The sequence below is a fragment of the Oratosquilla oratoria genome, chromosome 9 (genome assembly GCF_046742065.1).
Source record: "Oratosquilla oratoria isolate Oo_2021 chromosome 9, ASM4674206v1, whole genome shotgun sequence".
In the NCBI taxonomy this organism is placed as follows: domain Eukaryota; kingdom Metazoa; phylum Arthropoda; class Malacostraca; order Stomatopoda; family Squillidae; genus Oratosquilla; species Oratosquilla oratoria.
In genome coordinates, this window is record NC_134785.1 from 28,564,087 (window position 1) to 28,580,462 (window position 16,376).

The 16,376-nt window shown below is 39.0% G+C and overlaps 1 protein-coding gene across 1 annotated transcript in view; it reads right to left on the reverse strand.

Moving 5' to 3' along the window:
• The window catches only part of LOC143028289 (5-oxoprolinase), a 105,258-nt gene extending 89,399 nt beyond the window's left edge, over positions 1-15,859 (reverse strand). Inside the window, exons 1-4 of the mRNA XM_076190158.1 lie at positions 15,593-15,859; positions 6,866-7,057; positions 6,354-6,595; positions 5,710-5,872 (exon numbers count right to left, since the gene is read on the reverse strand). Coding sequence (XP_076046273.1) covers positions 5,710-5,872; positions 6,354-6,595; positions 6,866-7,057; positions 15,593-15,754 — 759 coding nt within the window. The 5' untranslated portion in view covers positions 15,755-15,859. The remainder of the gene's footprint in view (positions 1-5,709; positions 5,873-6,353; positions 6,596-6,865; positions 7,058-15,592) is intronic.
• Positions 15,860-16,376: the final 517 nt, after the last annotated feature.

Genomic DNA, 16,376 nt, shown 5'->3' on the forward strand with positions numbered 1-16,376 from the left:
AAGGGGTTAACAAACTGATCCCTCTGAAGCTACTACACTTATACTTGTCCCCGTTTCCCTCTGGCACTCTACCCTCCTTTAAACAAACATTAAATAACCTCACCAGCCAGTCCACCATCACTGTGCCTCCTTTTTATAGACTTCTACATGACACCCATCTAACCCAGGTGTCTTACCTGCTCTCATCTCAATGCCTTCACTTCATCTTTCCTTATATTTCCTCCATTTTCCTCACTCATCAGTCATTTTCTTAGCACTTCCCATTGCAACTACCTTTCCCTTCCTATTTTCCTTCACATTTAGCAACTCCCTAAAATACTCTGCCCAGCTTCCTCTTACTGCCGTCCCTTCCATTATCATCTCTCCATCTGCACCTTTTACCTTTTCTTCACTCTACTAAACATGATATAAATTCTTCACTATACTAAACATGATAAAAATTCTTCACTATACTAAACATGATAAAAATTCTTCATTATACTAAACATGATAAAAATTCTTAATTCCAAGGAATTTATCATAAACATGAATAACTACAACTCCATAGTTTTCCTGCCCTGGATAACGGAAACATTTCCATTTGCCTGCATTTCTTGACCATAAAACATAAATATCACACTCATGTACAATACACCTGAAAGGAACAACCACTTATAATTTTATATGTAATCAAAGAAAAGAAGTGATGAAAGCAATAAACAAAGTGACAATTCACTTTATAGCTTAAAAGGTCTTCTAGTAATTCAGTTGCAGAGAAGGTAGTGTGAAAATGGAAAAAAATGGGAGATAAGCCAGTTGCTATTTGCTGACAACACATCACTTGTGGCAGGATCAGAGGAGGGATTAAGGGAGTTTGGGAAGGTGTGCAGGAGAAAGTTAAAAGGTAAATGAGACATACAAAGGGAGAGGATGTCAGCAATTTGGAAGAGAGTCAAGGAGAGAGGCTGGAAGAAGTGGATAGCTTGAAAAAAAATTGGGGTCACATATGGCAGCAAAGGGAGGAGTGGAGGAAGAGGTAGATTGTAGATTGAGAGAAGCAAGTAAGTGCCTTGGGGGATTAAAAAGTGTAATGAGAAATAGACATTTGGGAATGAATGCTAAGAGGAGATTGTATGAAGAGGTGATTGTGCTAACAGCTTTGTATGGGGCAGAGACATAATACATAAGAGAGGAAAAGAGGAAGAGTTTGAGTGTGCTTGAGATGAAATGTCTGAGAAGTATGGTAGGGGTTACAAGGTTGAATTGAGTGAGAAACCAGGTGAGGAGAGCAGTGGCAGAAAAGATGGAAGATAGGGTTGATGAAAGATTATTGGGATGGTTTGGACACATGTAAAGAATGAGTGAAGATGAGTAACAGAAGTGTGGAAGGCAGAAGTGGATGGAGTGAATGTGAGGGAACAACCAAGGATGAGATGGATGGATGGGGTAAAAGGATGGTGAGCAAAAGGGGGATGTCTGTTGAGGAATGAAGGGAGAATGCATAAGATAGAAATGAATGGAGAATGGCTGTGTATGGATGATATTGTGATACATGGGAGTGGGTAGGGGATAGGGAGGTTAAGAAGTGGCTGTGTGTGAAAAACATTTTGACGCAGCCTGAAGAGTCCCTGTCTTCAATGTTTCTGCATGAAGAGACAGAGAGGGGGATCGCATATTAAGTGAAGTGGCCTTGCTTTGGATGTGCTATGTCTTGCTGCAAAATGCAGGGATGACCAGTCATCCATGAGGAGCCAAGATGAGAGGGAGGAAGGGGTGGCAAATGGGAGTGAAATATGTGGGGATGAAATAGGTGGAAGTGGAATTATGATTTTTGATTTTGGCAACCTCCTGGTAAGGAGGAAAAAGTCCTTGCTATATGCATGTATCTATTTATATACAAAGGGCTTCTTCCCCCTTTTGAGGGAGGTACCCAAGTCAACGGCATGCACCCACTCCAATCCACCACCCTTGTTTCCCTCCCATTTTAACTCATGAATGAAGGGTCTTCCCTATCTCCTGCCCAATACCTAGGTCTGAAGCAATGCATGAAAACAGCACATCCACAGCAAGGCTGCTTCACTTAATGGTGACCCCCTCCCTCTTTGTACCCTCATTTTGCTTCCCATTTAGAGGACATAACACAAGTTAGAACCATACATAACTTTAAAGTGAAGTATGACAACTACAGATTAGGAGACAGGATCTAAGTGTAGCTCCTTTCCTGTATACTATAAGGTAAATACATACATATACCAATGGCTTTTTCCCCTTTACAAGGGGGGTAGCCAAAGTAATTTCATCCTCACATACTCATCTCCCACTCATCACCCCACCCTCCCTCTTTTACTGGTTCCTCCTGGATGACAAGTCATCTCTGCATCTTGCCCACTGTCCTGAGTCAGAAGCAATGTAGCAAGACACAGCACATCCACAGCAAGGCTGCAACCTTTAATCAGCAAACCCCCCTCTCCATCCCCTCATACAGAACAAGAGAAGACAGGGAGAAATGCCTTTGGGCTGTGTCAAAATATCATTCACACATACTTCCTCACACCCCCCACACCTTTCCATGCATCACAGCATCATCCATACACGATCATTCTCCACTCACTCCTATCTTGTCTTCTCCCTTCCTTTCTCAACAGACATTCCCCTCTTTCCCAATGCCCCTTTTTACCCCATCTATCCATCTCATCCTTGATTGCACCCTCATATTCACTCCTTCCACACCTCTTTTACTAATGTTTATTCACTCATTCTTTACATGTGTCCAAACCATCCCCATACTTTCATCAACCCTATCTCCCAACTCCCTTTCCACCCCAACTCTCTTCCTCACCTCCTCATTTCTCACTCTGTCCAGCCTAGTGACCCCTATCATACTTCTCAGGCATTTCATTTCAAACATGTTTAAGCTCTTCCTCTCTTATGTTCCATGTTTCTGCCCCATATAGTGCTGCTGGCACAATCACTCCTTCATACAATCTCCTCTTAGCATCCATTCCCAAATGTTTATTTCTCATTACATTTTTCAATCCTCCAAGGCATTTACTTTCTCTCAATCTACATTCCACCTCCAATCCTCCCTTTCCTGCCACATTCACACCAAATTATCTAAAACTACTTCCTTCAGTCTCTTTCCCTTAATACTAACTTCTAATTTGCTGCCATCCTCTCCCCTTGTACATCTCATCACCTTACTTTTACCAACATTTATCTTCAACTTCCTTCTTTTGCACACCTTCCCAAACTCTATCACTAACTTCCTTAATCTCTCCTCTGATCCTACCACAAGCACAGTGTTGTCAGCAAACAACAACTGGCTTATCTCCCACTTTCTCCATTTTCTTTAACCATCTTCAGTCCCTGACCCACCCTTACATTTACCTTTTGCACCACCTGATCCATGTATAAATTGAACAGCCAACATGACATGACACACCTGGTAGTCCCACCTTTACCTCAAACCATTTGATCTCTCCATTTCTAATTCTAACACAGGTTCTACTACCCTCATAAAAACTGATGACTGCTCTTAACAGCTTTCCTCCTATCCCATATATCTGCAATACCTTCCACAGTGTCTTCCTGCCTACCCTGTCATAAGCATATCGATAAAGGCCAAAAAAACACCCTTACCTTTTCCTAAAGCTTTCTCACATTTGCCTTACCACAAAAATCTGATCCACACAACCCCTAAGTGTTCTAAACCCACACTGTTCCTCACCAATTACTCCCTCTGTTCCTCTCCTAATCCTCTTAATTAAGACCCTCCCACAAGCCCTCCCAATTACACTCAACAAACTGATCTCTCTGCAACTACTACACTCACACTCGTCCCCTTTTCCCTTGTAAAGTGGAATTATACAGGCACTCCTCCAGCACTCTACCCTCTTTTAGACAAATATTAAAGACCCTCACCAGCCAGTCCACCATCACTGTACCTCCCTTTTCTAGACACTCCACATGGCACCTATCCAACCCAGGTGCATTACCTGCTCTCGTCATTTTAATAACTGCTTTCACCTCATCTTTCCTTATCTCTCCTCCATTTTCCTCACTCATCACTGTCATTTTCTTAATGCTTCTCACTGCAACTACCTTTCCCCCTTATCCTCTTTCACATTTAGCAGCTCCATAAAATACTCTGCCCATCTTCCTCTTCCATTATCATCTCTCCATCTGCACCTTTTACCTTTTCTTCTCTTCTTCCTCTTAATTTCCTTCCAAGATATCTTTTTATTACTTTCAAAAATTTGTCATATTCTTACCCAATTTCACACCTGCTCTCCTCTTTGCCTCCTTTATATTATGCTTTCTCTTCTTTTCTACCTCTCATATGATTCTCTCATCCTATTTTGTAACCAATCTGTGAATGATTGTTTCTTCTCTTCTACCTATTTTGCTTCATCATCCTACCACTCACTACCCTTCCTATTTTCTCCTGTCCTCCTTGTTCCACACACCATATTTGCACACCTTGTGACTTCCTTCTTGAACCATCCCCATTCCTCCTCCACTCCTAGTTCTACTCTATCCTTCACTCCCTCCCACTCTTTTCTTAGCTTCTTCTTGTACTCCTCCTTTTCTTTCTCATTTAAGCAGTGTACTCTAAGCATCTCACTACCTTCTGTCCTTTTCCTCTTTTTCCATCTATCTTCCACTCTCAACTTACCTTCCAACCAAAAATTATCTGATATTCCCCCACTCTCTCCCCTAACATGTACATCCAACTCTTCCTATTCTTCTCCTGGTTACTATTATATAGTCCATTAACCTTTTGAATATGATGACACCTACGTATGTGTCATGAGCCATGAGTGGGGTATACGAGGATGCCGGCATCAGCTTCTTGATTATATTTTTTTTGTAGATGTAGCTGAATGACCCTCGTATTCTGTGAACAGGCTTGATCACATATCTGTGATGTTATTTTCATTCAGGGTGAAAGAGATCGAGTGTAACAGCAGTAACTTTATATTTTGTAACGCGTATATTGTGATGCATTATTGTACATCTGGCAACCTGATGTACACATAAATATTTTCTCGTATTAAAGAGGTTAAAGCCCTATCTACCATCCTTCCATCCACCACCCTCACCCATGTATACTTATGCTTGACTTTCATCCTAAACACTGTATTTCCTATCAACTCTCTAGACACATCTCCACCATCATATCTCCACTACAGCTTTTTCTGGGAATGCCACACTTCCCAACCACTCTATCTATTGGTTCACCTTCTACTCTAGCATTAAGGTAAAAACAACTAGGTAAATATCACCTGTTACTATAATCATATTAGTGGTGGTCAATGAAAAATATTTTGAAAACTAAGAGTGAGGCTTACATCCACTCAAGAATATTAAGTGGAATGGTATGAAATCTGCCATCTACAACTTGGCAAGTTACTGGAATGATCTTAAAAATCACACTGTCCAATAATGGGAAGAAGCTTCTATTGGATGTAGATCCAGCAACTGATTTTGACTAATTTACATGTAACCATAACCAGACAATGTATGAACAATTCTACAGGATCATCAATCATCATGATGAAACAAAACAACTAATTCATCAGCTCAATCTGATTATATATGAAAACAATAATTAAACAAGTTTATTTATCTGTTAACTTGGCAATATTATAGACCATACATAATCAAGAATACCGTACAATCACACAACGATACAAAAAATTTCATTGTATTGTGGTACAATGGAAATACCTTTAAATATTTCTTTATGCATGGCGTCAAGTAGGCATCTGAGCAGGCAGTAAGACCTCTTGGTACAGCTTTTACCATTGGAATGACGACAGATGATAATGACACATGTGTGAACCCCAATGCCAAGGCAATTTCTCCAACTCTTTTTTCATGTTCAAGATACCTGAAATTACCAAATATTTATTCTTTCCCTACTCCAGTCATTTAGTGCAGACAGTTATAGCCACTGCCAAGTAACTATGCAAAGCTGAAGGAATATCTTGGCAGTGTACCTCTACTAACTCTTTATAATATCCTGCTTTATTCATGATTAGTTTCATCTATTCTTTCACTTCTGAAATTTTGTGAATTATGTGAGAAGGTGAGAAGAATAATTCCTACCATTCATAAAATACTAAGATAATAACTTGTGTCTGAACACTTCCTTTTCATATGCCCTACAAAACTATTATTTTGTCAGACTCATGGCAAGTGGAAGATTATTCTATTAAGCTTTTACATTGAAGCAACTATAAGTTTGTAACAAAATTTATAAAGTAACATCATAATGGTGAATGTAGCTATGTTGTGTCATGGGATCTGGACCCAAATGTTGATGAAGGTGAAATGGTTAAACTAAGGTAAAAACAGAAAAACAACCTTACATATAAGAATGCATCAGGACCACAGCAAGAGACCCAATTCCTTTGTTCAAGAGCTTCTTCAAGTCTTTTTGAAGTTTTTGTTCATCAAGCACTTTGGTGATGAGGACACCTTCTCTTGTGGTGCTTCTGGCAACCTTCCATTGGTTGTTCATAGCTTCACCTTCTGTTACATCTTGTTGGGGAATAATTCGCTCTTCAACTTCAACGACATCTTCATACAAAACATCTGGGCACACAATTTCCTGAAAATGTAACAGTGTTAAAGAGGTGAATAGATATGTAACAGTGAGTAAATGCCTTGGGGGATTAAAAAGTGTAATGAGAAATACATTTGGGAATGGATGCTAAGAGGAGATTGTATGAAGGAGTGACAGATGAAAGAGATGATGGGTTCTGAAGACAGGCAGCAGATAAATTTTTCTGCAACACATTTTACAGGATCACCACTCAAAAGCATCCATCACTGATCCTCCTAAAGTAACTGACATTTACAAGAACTTTAGTGAACTTACCAAGTCAAATATGTTGGGACGTGACTGATTGCCAATATATAGAAGATCTCTGAATCCACTTGTTATGGCCAGTCCCATTCGTTCCCCTTTCCTTTCCAACAAGGCATTTGTTGCAACAGTAGTTCCCATCCTAATCCAATCAATATTTTCTGTTGGGATAATTTCATTTTTTGGCAGTTTCTTCCCAATTTCCTGAAATAAATTCAGAATATGAAAGTCATTTGTTGAGCTAGCTTCTGACACATACACTGAATAGAGTTTTTATCGAACATCCTAAATCCAGTAAACCACTTCCAGCTACTGTCACACCCCAATTTGCATCAATCCAGTTGTCATTTTTATGTTATAAATACAAAATGTAAATAAACTTAAAGTTTTCAATCAATCATTGCCCCAGTTCTCTTGCAGGAAACACATGACCCTCAAGAAACAGGCCACAGCCACCAGCTCAGCCCATATGTCACTCAGTAGTTTATACAGCATGACATAAAAAGTTCAGTTTACCAAAGCCTTCCTTCTGAATGTATAGATAATTATGTGGAAACCTACTTAACCGTTAGAATACCATGACATCTATGCAGAGCTGGGTGTGTTCCTCGATTTTGGGTAGTACAATAGCGTTCCTCAAACTTTTTCGCTCAGTGCGTTCAAGCATTACCACTCCCAAACTAATTAAATGTCCTTCAAAAAAGGTAGTGTTCCTCAAAAAAAAAATTGAAAAAAATGCATTCCTCAAAAACACTACTGTGCACATCAAAAGAACTATTCCCCAACTCAAAAATAAAACAAAATACAAGGTAATAATACATCAGAGCTTCATACATTAAAATATATATTTCAGACAATTAGACAAGTTACAAAATTTTCTAAAGTTTTTAAGAATTAAAATTACTGCTCCTCCTACTCCACTTCCTTCTCCTCCTCCTTGTCCTGCTCTTGCACCTCCTTGGTGAATTTTGCCCCTCACAAACACCAGCTGTTCAAAGTTAATGTTGCTCAGGTTGAACCTTTTTGCCCACAAAATGTCTCCTGCTGGGCTAAACAGTCTCTCCGCAGCAGCTGAGCTAGAAAGAGGAGTGCTGTATTTTTTATAGAGGTCCAGCCAGGTGTCCCTGCAGTGGGTGGGGAAGAGGTCGTAGCTGAGGGGGACGCTCACCATCGCTCTCTTCTGCTGGTCCAGGGTTTTGATTGTCTCTTCCACCTCCTCACCTCCCGCCTGAATGTAAACGACAGAATGTTGTTGCATAGTGAATGTCATCTTTGTTGTTTTCATTGAAAATGTTTAAGAAAAAAAAAATTGTTTCATTCCTTTTACTTGCATTACTAAAAAGGTTATGCAATAGTTCACCCTGATCATATCTTCCAGTGTTCTCTTGCATGTGGATAGTGATGCCATGCCAACATTCCTCAGTGATTGTTCCTCATCTCTACAGATTTCATTAATCTTCATAAGGCATACAACAATGGAATTTTCATCCTCAATTTGCCACTCTGATATTGACCATTTGTTAGAAGTTGTGAGAAGACCTCTTTGTAATCAGCTGACTTTTGAAGGATACCCAGTGGTCTCACTTTGGCCATCTTTTCATTGCACTTGTGCTATCACATCCTGTAAAAGCATGGAGACCCAGCAGTGCTGAACAATGGTCCTATGAAAATTATTTACCCATTTCATCCCACCTGAAATGATTATAAAAGAGCATGCAGGTTAAAGGAGCAGCTACCTCTGCAAGGTTTGGACAGTACCTCCAATAGAATCCAAGTATGCCCACGAATCTTCTGATGCCTTGCTTTGTCTTCGGGACTTGGAATTCAATGATGTCCTTCACTCTGGCTTCTCACAGTGTGATGCAATTCTGGCCAGCTTGATGTCCTAGATAGTTGATGGTGATCCTCCTAAAGGCATTCTTCTTCAGGTTTACAGTAAGCTGGGCTAGTTTTAGTCTGTCAAGTAAACCCTTCAACCTGTGCATGTGATCACTCAATGTGTCAGAGAACAGAACTATGTCATCTGAGTATACTCTAACACCTGGTAATCTCTTGACTAGCCAATTTACAAGGCGCTGAAAGGATATTCCACTATTTTTCATTCCAAATGAGGTCACTTTGTATTGAAAGTGGCTGTGTGGGGAAACAAAAGCAGATATCTCTGTAGCTCTGCTTGTAAGAGGGATCTGATGATATCCCTTCATTAAGTCAAGTTTCAATAAGAATTTTGCAGCAGCAACTTCTTCAATGAGATCATCTATTCTCAGGAGAAGGTAAGGGTCTACTTTTGTGACTGCATCACCTTCCAGTAATCAATACATAGTCTCCACTCACCTCTAGGCTTAGGTACCAGCACAGCTGGAGAATCCTAAGGACTAGTACTAAGTTCCACTAATCCTTAATCCATAAGCTGCTTCACTTCCTTCGCCATAATCATCTTCTTCTGGGGCAACAATCTGTAGGGTGTCTGCCTTACCGGCTTGGCTCCATCTTCTAAGATGAAGTTGTGTGATATTGCTGGAGTAATGGTGGGGCATGTGGAGAAAACCTCAGCACTCTTGCAGAGGAGCCTTCGGACTTCTTCACGCATCTCTCCCGCTAGTGATGATAGAGATTCCTCTAATGTCGCACTTATGTCTGACCTGTCCAAATCATAGAATATGTTTAGATCCCTGATGTCTGAATCAAAGTTCCCATCAGCTTGTCCTGTCTTGATCATACCAAATGCTTCCTCCTCCACATTCCTATCAAATTTCCTCAGAAGATTTATATGTGCTTGTTGCATGCCTGATCTCCTGATCGGGTTATGGATCAGGTAGTTATTTCCACACTTATTTCCAACACCTTGAACAGTCCTTCATATTTCAAATGCAATGAGGTTTTATGAAGAGACAACACAAGTACATAATCCCCAATATTTAGCTCCCTTCTCATTGCCTTCCTATCATAATAATCCTTGTAAGAGTCTTGAGACTTAAGATTTCTTTTTGTTATCTAACCAATCTTCCTCAATTTCTTGAAGTTAGTACCAATTACCTTTGTGTATGGGGTACTTCTTTCTGGATTTCTTGACAACATTATTTTATACAGTGATGCAAGGGGTTCTCACGAGGTTCTACCAAACATCAGATAAAAAGGAGAAAATCCTAGACCCTCGTGTATATTTATTCTAGTGGCATATAACAGCAAGTCTATATCTTCTTCCCAATCCTTCTCAAACTCTAACACAAATACTCTGATCATGTGTTTTAAAGTTCCATGGAACCTCCCAAGACTCCCCAGACTTTGGGGGTGATATGCTGACGTGATCACATGCTGTATATTGAAGCCTTCCAGGGCCCCTTTAAATATCCCACTTAAAAAGTTAGTGCCTCTGTCACTTTGTACTTCCCGAGGCATACCCATCTTACTATAATAATACATTAAGGCCTTGGTGATTCTCCTGACCTTCACACTTCACTTCCTTCATCCCAATACTGTACCTTCTCTCTTGTGAAAACTGACGAAGTGATTATTTATGACTTCAGCCATTTCTAGATCTGTGTATTCTGTATTTCCTTGGCATAGCTTCACCATTTCCTGTTTATTTTCAAGTTTACCATTCATATATCTATGGAACAGTTTGGGTTGCTCTTTGCATTTTTCTACAATGTCTTTTTCATAGTTCCTTTTTTCCTCTCTTCGCACCTTTACATACTCATTTTTATAGTTTATATATATTTGCCATTTTCCAGGCTTTTTATCTTTTCTTCATCTTTTCCAAGCTTTGTCACCTCTATCTTTTGCCTCACTGCATCTTCTGTTGAACCAGCATATAATGTACACTCTCTCTTGTTTCTGTCTTGGTACATACCTATTCATTCCATCATATTTATCCATCAAGATCTCCCATTTCTCTTCCACTTTTGTCTCTTTCATGTAGCATTTTTCCCAATTATCATTTTGAAAGAATTTCTTTAGTTTTCCTAAGTCCGTTTTGTTGTACAAGGGGGCTTCAAAAAGTTTGTAGAAAAGGACAATATGAAAAAATTGTTTCAGTTATGATGTTTATTTTTCAACATGTGTTCCATTAAGGTCAATACACTTCTGCAAATGTTGATCCCAGCCTTTAAGTCTGTCTGAGTAAAACTGAGGATCATGTGATCTGAACCATGTCAGAGCAGCTCTTTTTACATCTTCAACTGATGGAAAATTGGTACCTTTCCATTATCTTTTTAAGTTTGGAAACAAAAAGAAGTCGAATGGGGCTAAATCACAGCTGTAAGGGGGATGTCGGATGATTTTCCATCGAAATTTATGTAGCACAGCTCTTGTCTGCTGAGCACTGTGAGCATGTGCATTGTCGTGGTGAAGAGGATGCACTGATGCAGGTTTCCAGGGCATTTTTCCGAGACTTTCTTGGACAGTTTTCTCAAAACTCATTCATAATAAGTAGATGTAATTGTTTTCTTGTTCTCGGGGAAGTCAACCAGCAAAATCTCTTCTACATCCCAGAAGACAGTGGCCATGACCTTTCCTCTTGAATGCTCAGATTTTGCTTTGACTGATCCACTTCCACCCTGGGGCAGCCACTGCTTTGACTGAATTTTGTCCTTAGTTTCATACTGGTAAAGCCATATTTCATCACCTGTCATAATTCTCTGCAGAAAAGCTTCAGTCTTCATCCCACTTGATCAAAATTTCCATTGAAAGATCTTCCCTTGCTTGCTGCTGATCTGGGTGCAACAGCCTAGGGACCCATCAAGCAAAAGTTTGCTTAGCCCCAAACTCTCTACCAGAAATGTGTGTGCAGAACCCATAGAGATATTGAGTGTATCTGCTACTGATTCAGTGGTTATTTGTCTATTCTTTTCAATCATGTCGTGGAGAGCATCAATGTTTTTCTCACAAACTGACATTGATGGCCTGCCACTGTGGGGCTCATCTTCAATTTCGTCTCTTCCACCTTTGAACTGACTTATCCATTTGTAGGTTGTTGATTTCTTTGGGGCATTGTCGTCATAAACTTGTTTCAGAGCATCAATGATTTGCATATTCTCCTGACTTTCACCATGAATTTAATGTTAGTCCTGGCCTCGATTTTGGTGGATTCCATGTTGCTTGAATGGTGTCTGATTTCCAACAGGTGGCAATGTGTCATTACCTGCATTTATGGGTTCATGTTTGAACTTGTTATAACATGTTGGTACAAGAATGTCCAGGTGCAATAAAATCAAATTCCTTCCATATAATTTCTAGTTATGGACTTTTTCCACAAACTTTTTGAGGCTCCCTCGTACATCAATCTTCCTTTTCTATACTTTTCATTTCTCTCAATTTTATCCACAATTTCAGGTTCTGTTGTAAATATTAAACCCAGTCTCAATGGTTCCTCATTACCTCTGTATCTGGTGTTTTCATTGATCCATTGTGTCACTGTATATTTCATGGTCATCTTCAGTAGTACATTACCACACAGATCCTCTCCATCTTTCACTGTTATTTCCTCCCTAGTGGGAAACTTTATCTTGAAGAGTGGGTTGGATTACCTTTAATTTGGTACCAAACATTGGCTGATATCATGAATATTAAGAAAGCCAAGATGTCCACAAAATTGGTGTCAAAAAAAGAGTTTTGGATGCCATAATCATTACATATACTAGCAGCAGATATATTCACCAACAGTTTTCAAAGACCAACGAATTGGACATTTTTCCAGTTATTTTTCTTATCCTTATCTTTGAAAGTGTTGTTACATAACATGAGGCAGCAAACTAATGCTATTTCTTACTGCCTATTTGTATTACTTTTCAAATAATACATTAAAAAAGTTTTCAGATGATACCTTATTTGTTTTGTTTACTCAAGGATAGGCATATAAAAAAACTCTGAAATATGTTCAAATACATGCTTGGTGTCAGCCAAGAATTGGCTTCAAACAGGTTATCCCCATCAATAGGGTGACAGCACCCTGCATATCCCAGTTTATTTCATTTACTTCTCCATTTCATTATCTTGACATAATAAGAGTTCAAAAAAATATAATGAAGTCAAGTTGTGGTTGGGGGTGCATGTGGGGCATACCTAGCCCAAGGACTATATCAACGTGGAACTATTTCTATGTCACCAGCTGAAAGTGGTAGGAGTGAAACAGTTACTGGTTATCAGCTGTGTGTGAAATGTGTGAAGAGGTGTGAGAAATACAGTTTAAGACAATAAGAGACCTTCAGCCCAGTCCAGATACTGACTGTCAGTCCATCATGTCATGTTCCTGTCATCAGTTGAAAGAGGTAGGGGAGAAGGGAGTAGTCATTGGTTGTCAGCTCCCCATTTATGAAAAAGTGTAAGAAATTCAGATGAAGCTGAGAGAGATCTTGAGCCCAGCACAGACCTAAAGTCAGCTCATCTGAGTTGCATCTCCTATATCAACTGATGCATGGAAGCAGGAACTTGAGTGAAAGTGGCTCCTTGTTTAGTTTTCTTCAACAAAATTACTCCATTATCATTAATTTGCAACAGACCAAAGTCTTTGTGGTTGGCTATCCAACACATTCTGGCTATTATAAGAATGTTGCACTGACCTTCACTGACTGAAAACCTGCAGCCCTACAGTGGCTGGGAACAGTTCTGGGACTCTCCAACAGATCTCTCTAGAAGGAAAAGTTATTCTGTTGTCTGTGGTGTGTCATTGTGGGAGTTTCTGACACCAGTTTATTGTAGTAAGAGGAAAAGGAAGTCACCAGTTGTCAGCTTTCCTTGTATGGAAAGTTAGTAATAAGATTTTTTCTACAGTCCTAAGACTGACTCTCATTCCTTCAGGGCACTTCCAGTCACAGGCAAGGGTGTTTAAAGGTTCTGAAGATGAATGGCAAATAGATTATCTCTGACACTCATCTTGCAGGGCCACCACTACTAAATATCTGACACTGGGGTTACCACTGACTATTTCATAGCCCAAACATAAAACACTAGGCTTCAGGTCATCACTGGTTTCATCTAACACTATTGAACCAATTTTCAAATCCAGTGATAAAACCCTCCCATCCAATTATAGGCCTGTTTCAGTTACATCAGACCCCTACAAAATTTCTGATAGGCAAGAAGTATTAATTGATAATCATCACAGCTTTTAGCCTAAATGCTCAAGCAAGTCACAATTACTAGACAACATATAACATATTCCAGTTACTCAACAACTCCAAATTTAGACAAGTGGATGCCATAATTTTAGATTTTGCCAAAGCCTTTGATCAAATCCCTCACCAACAACTATTAACTAAATCATATTATTATGGCATACAAGAACAACCTCTTCACTGGATTAAGATGTTCTTGTAACTTCTGGAGTTCCCCAGGGCACTGTCTTGGGACCTCTTCTCTTCCTTTTTTACATTAACTCGTACTACTACTTATCTCTAGTACTAGATTATTTGAGGAGAATAGTTTAGTATATTGGCAGATAAGAAACAGACTACAAGATGACCTACATGCCCTTGAAGACTGGGAGGCCAAGTGGTAAATGACATTTAGATCTGACAAATGTCATCACATCAGATTTGCATGTACTAACCAATCCATCCAATTTAAATTTACACTCCACAACACAAATCTAGATATAGTTCCCAACCACAAATACTTGGGGGTTCACATTTCAGTGGACATGAGGTAGTCCACATGTGTGAGCAGTGCAGGCCCACAGCCAACAGAACCATGGGATTCCTGCACTGGTAAATCAGAAGATGCAACACAGACATCATAATTCATGCTTTTAAGACACTCGTTCAGCCACATTTAGAGTATTGTGACACCATCTGGGATCCACACACTAACAATGAATTATACAAATAAGTTCACACAAAATTAAGCAGCATGATAGATTAGGCATGATTACAGATACACTATATCAGTCACTTGATTAAAACAAAACAACCTGAAACAAAAAACAAAAACAAAATGAATATACAGACAATAAATGATGTATGTAACCACAATTTTTTGTTGATATACACAAAGATACTTACACCCAACAAATACATGAACAACTAGAGGCAGCTCAGGCAGTCACAACCTAAAATACCACACATACCAAATAAGCACCAACATATTTAAGTGTTCATTCTTCCCCCTGCAGCATCCAAATGTGGAATCATCTCCCATCCGCACATTATTCCGACCGCGATCGTCTCTCTGCGAGTTTCCAGAATGTAAGAACTCGCAGTTTTCTCACTTAATACCAAGATAAAACAAGATGCTAATTGCAAACTCGGGTCACCATTTATTTGTTTTATACTTTCCAGACCTCTGCACATTTACAACATTAATAGGCCGTGACAATACATGGGTCATGGTACCGAAAGAAACTTTGAACTCTTCGATTTTTTTTACTAAGTATGCACACATCAAATATCATGAAAACTGATATTAGTACTATTTAAAATATGTGTAACACTCAGTCTCAGAGAAGTATTTCAATATGTAAAAAGAAAAGTTTGAATTTCCTGCAATGTCACTACTCACTTTAACATTTTTTAAATAAGGAAAAATCATCCTCCATAGGTACTTTACAACCAAAACAAAACTTAGATATCCCCACCAGAGAGCTTATTTGCGTAAAACAAGTACAGTACTACAATTATACCTTAGTAATCAAGAGCTTCGAGATGGACCTTATCACAAATTAGTATTATACGTATTGTTGACATTCTGTCTCAAATTAGTTACAATAATGAAACTACTATTGTTGACATTCGAAATACTCACCTGTTCCAAGATTCTTCTAATTCCTTCCGTTGGTGCATCTTTATAGTTTGCGGGGTCTTCGGAGAGTAGTTTCATAACTCGCACTTTCCCGTTCGGGCATCGCGCATAAACATCCGTAAACGTTCCCCCTCTATCGATGGCGAAACAATATTTTGAACTCATATTGCACTGTTATATATTATTCCTTTAATGAAAAATCACTTTGTACACAGATCCCGTTCCCGTGTCCTACTGCCTTGCAGTTACACAGACGACTGAACATCATTTTATCGTAAGTCCCAAACCCGTCTGCTAGAGTGAAGAACATTACATGGATAAACTAATTCATAATATCCATTATTTGAACTATAATATAATATAATCTTAGTAAAATCATGCATAATAATATTTTCATAGTTTCAAAATATGAAATTAATGTTTAAGACAAGCAATTTTATAATTCTATATTTTAGTCCATTTTACAATTCTCGATGCAAAGTCAGCTGTTTGTTGGCTGAGGTAAATTTCTTTGAACGATTGTTGTGTAACATAGAAATCGCCATAATTCAAGTAATGCAATGTGATTCAATCTATATTATCAGATAATAACTATATGGCAGAAAAGTAGTAAATAATTTCATGGCATAAATATACATGACAATTGATTCAACGCCAGCGAACGAAAAATACTGAAATTATACGTATCAGTGTGCAAATTTCGTTCAAAACACCGTGTACAACAATACAAACAGTTCGGACTTCGGACTAGTTGCGAAATGGTACGGAGAAAAAGGATTGCAGGCTT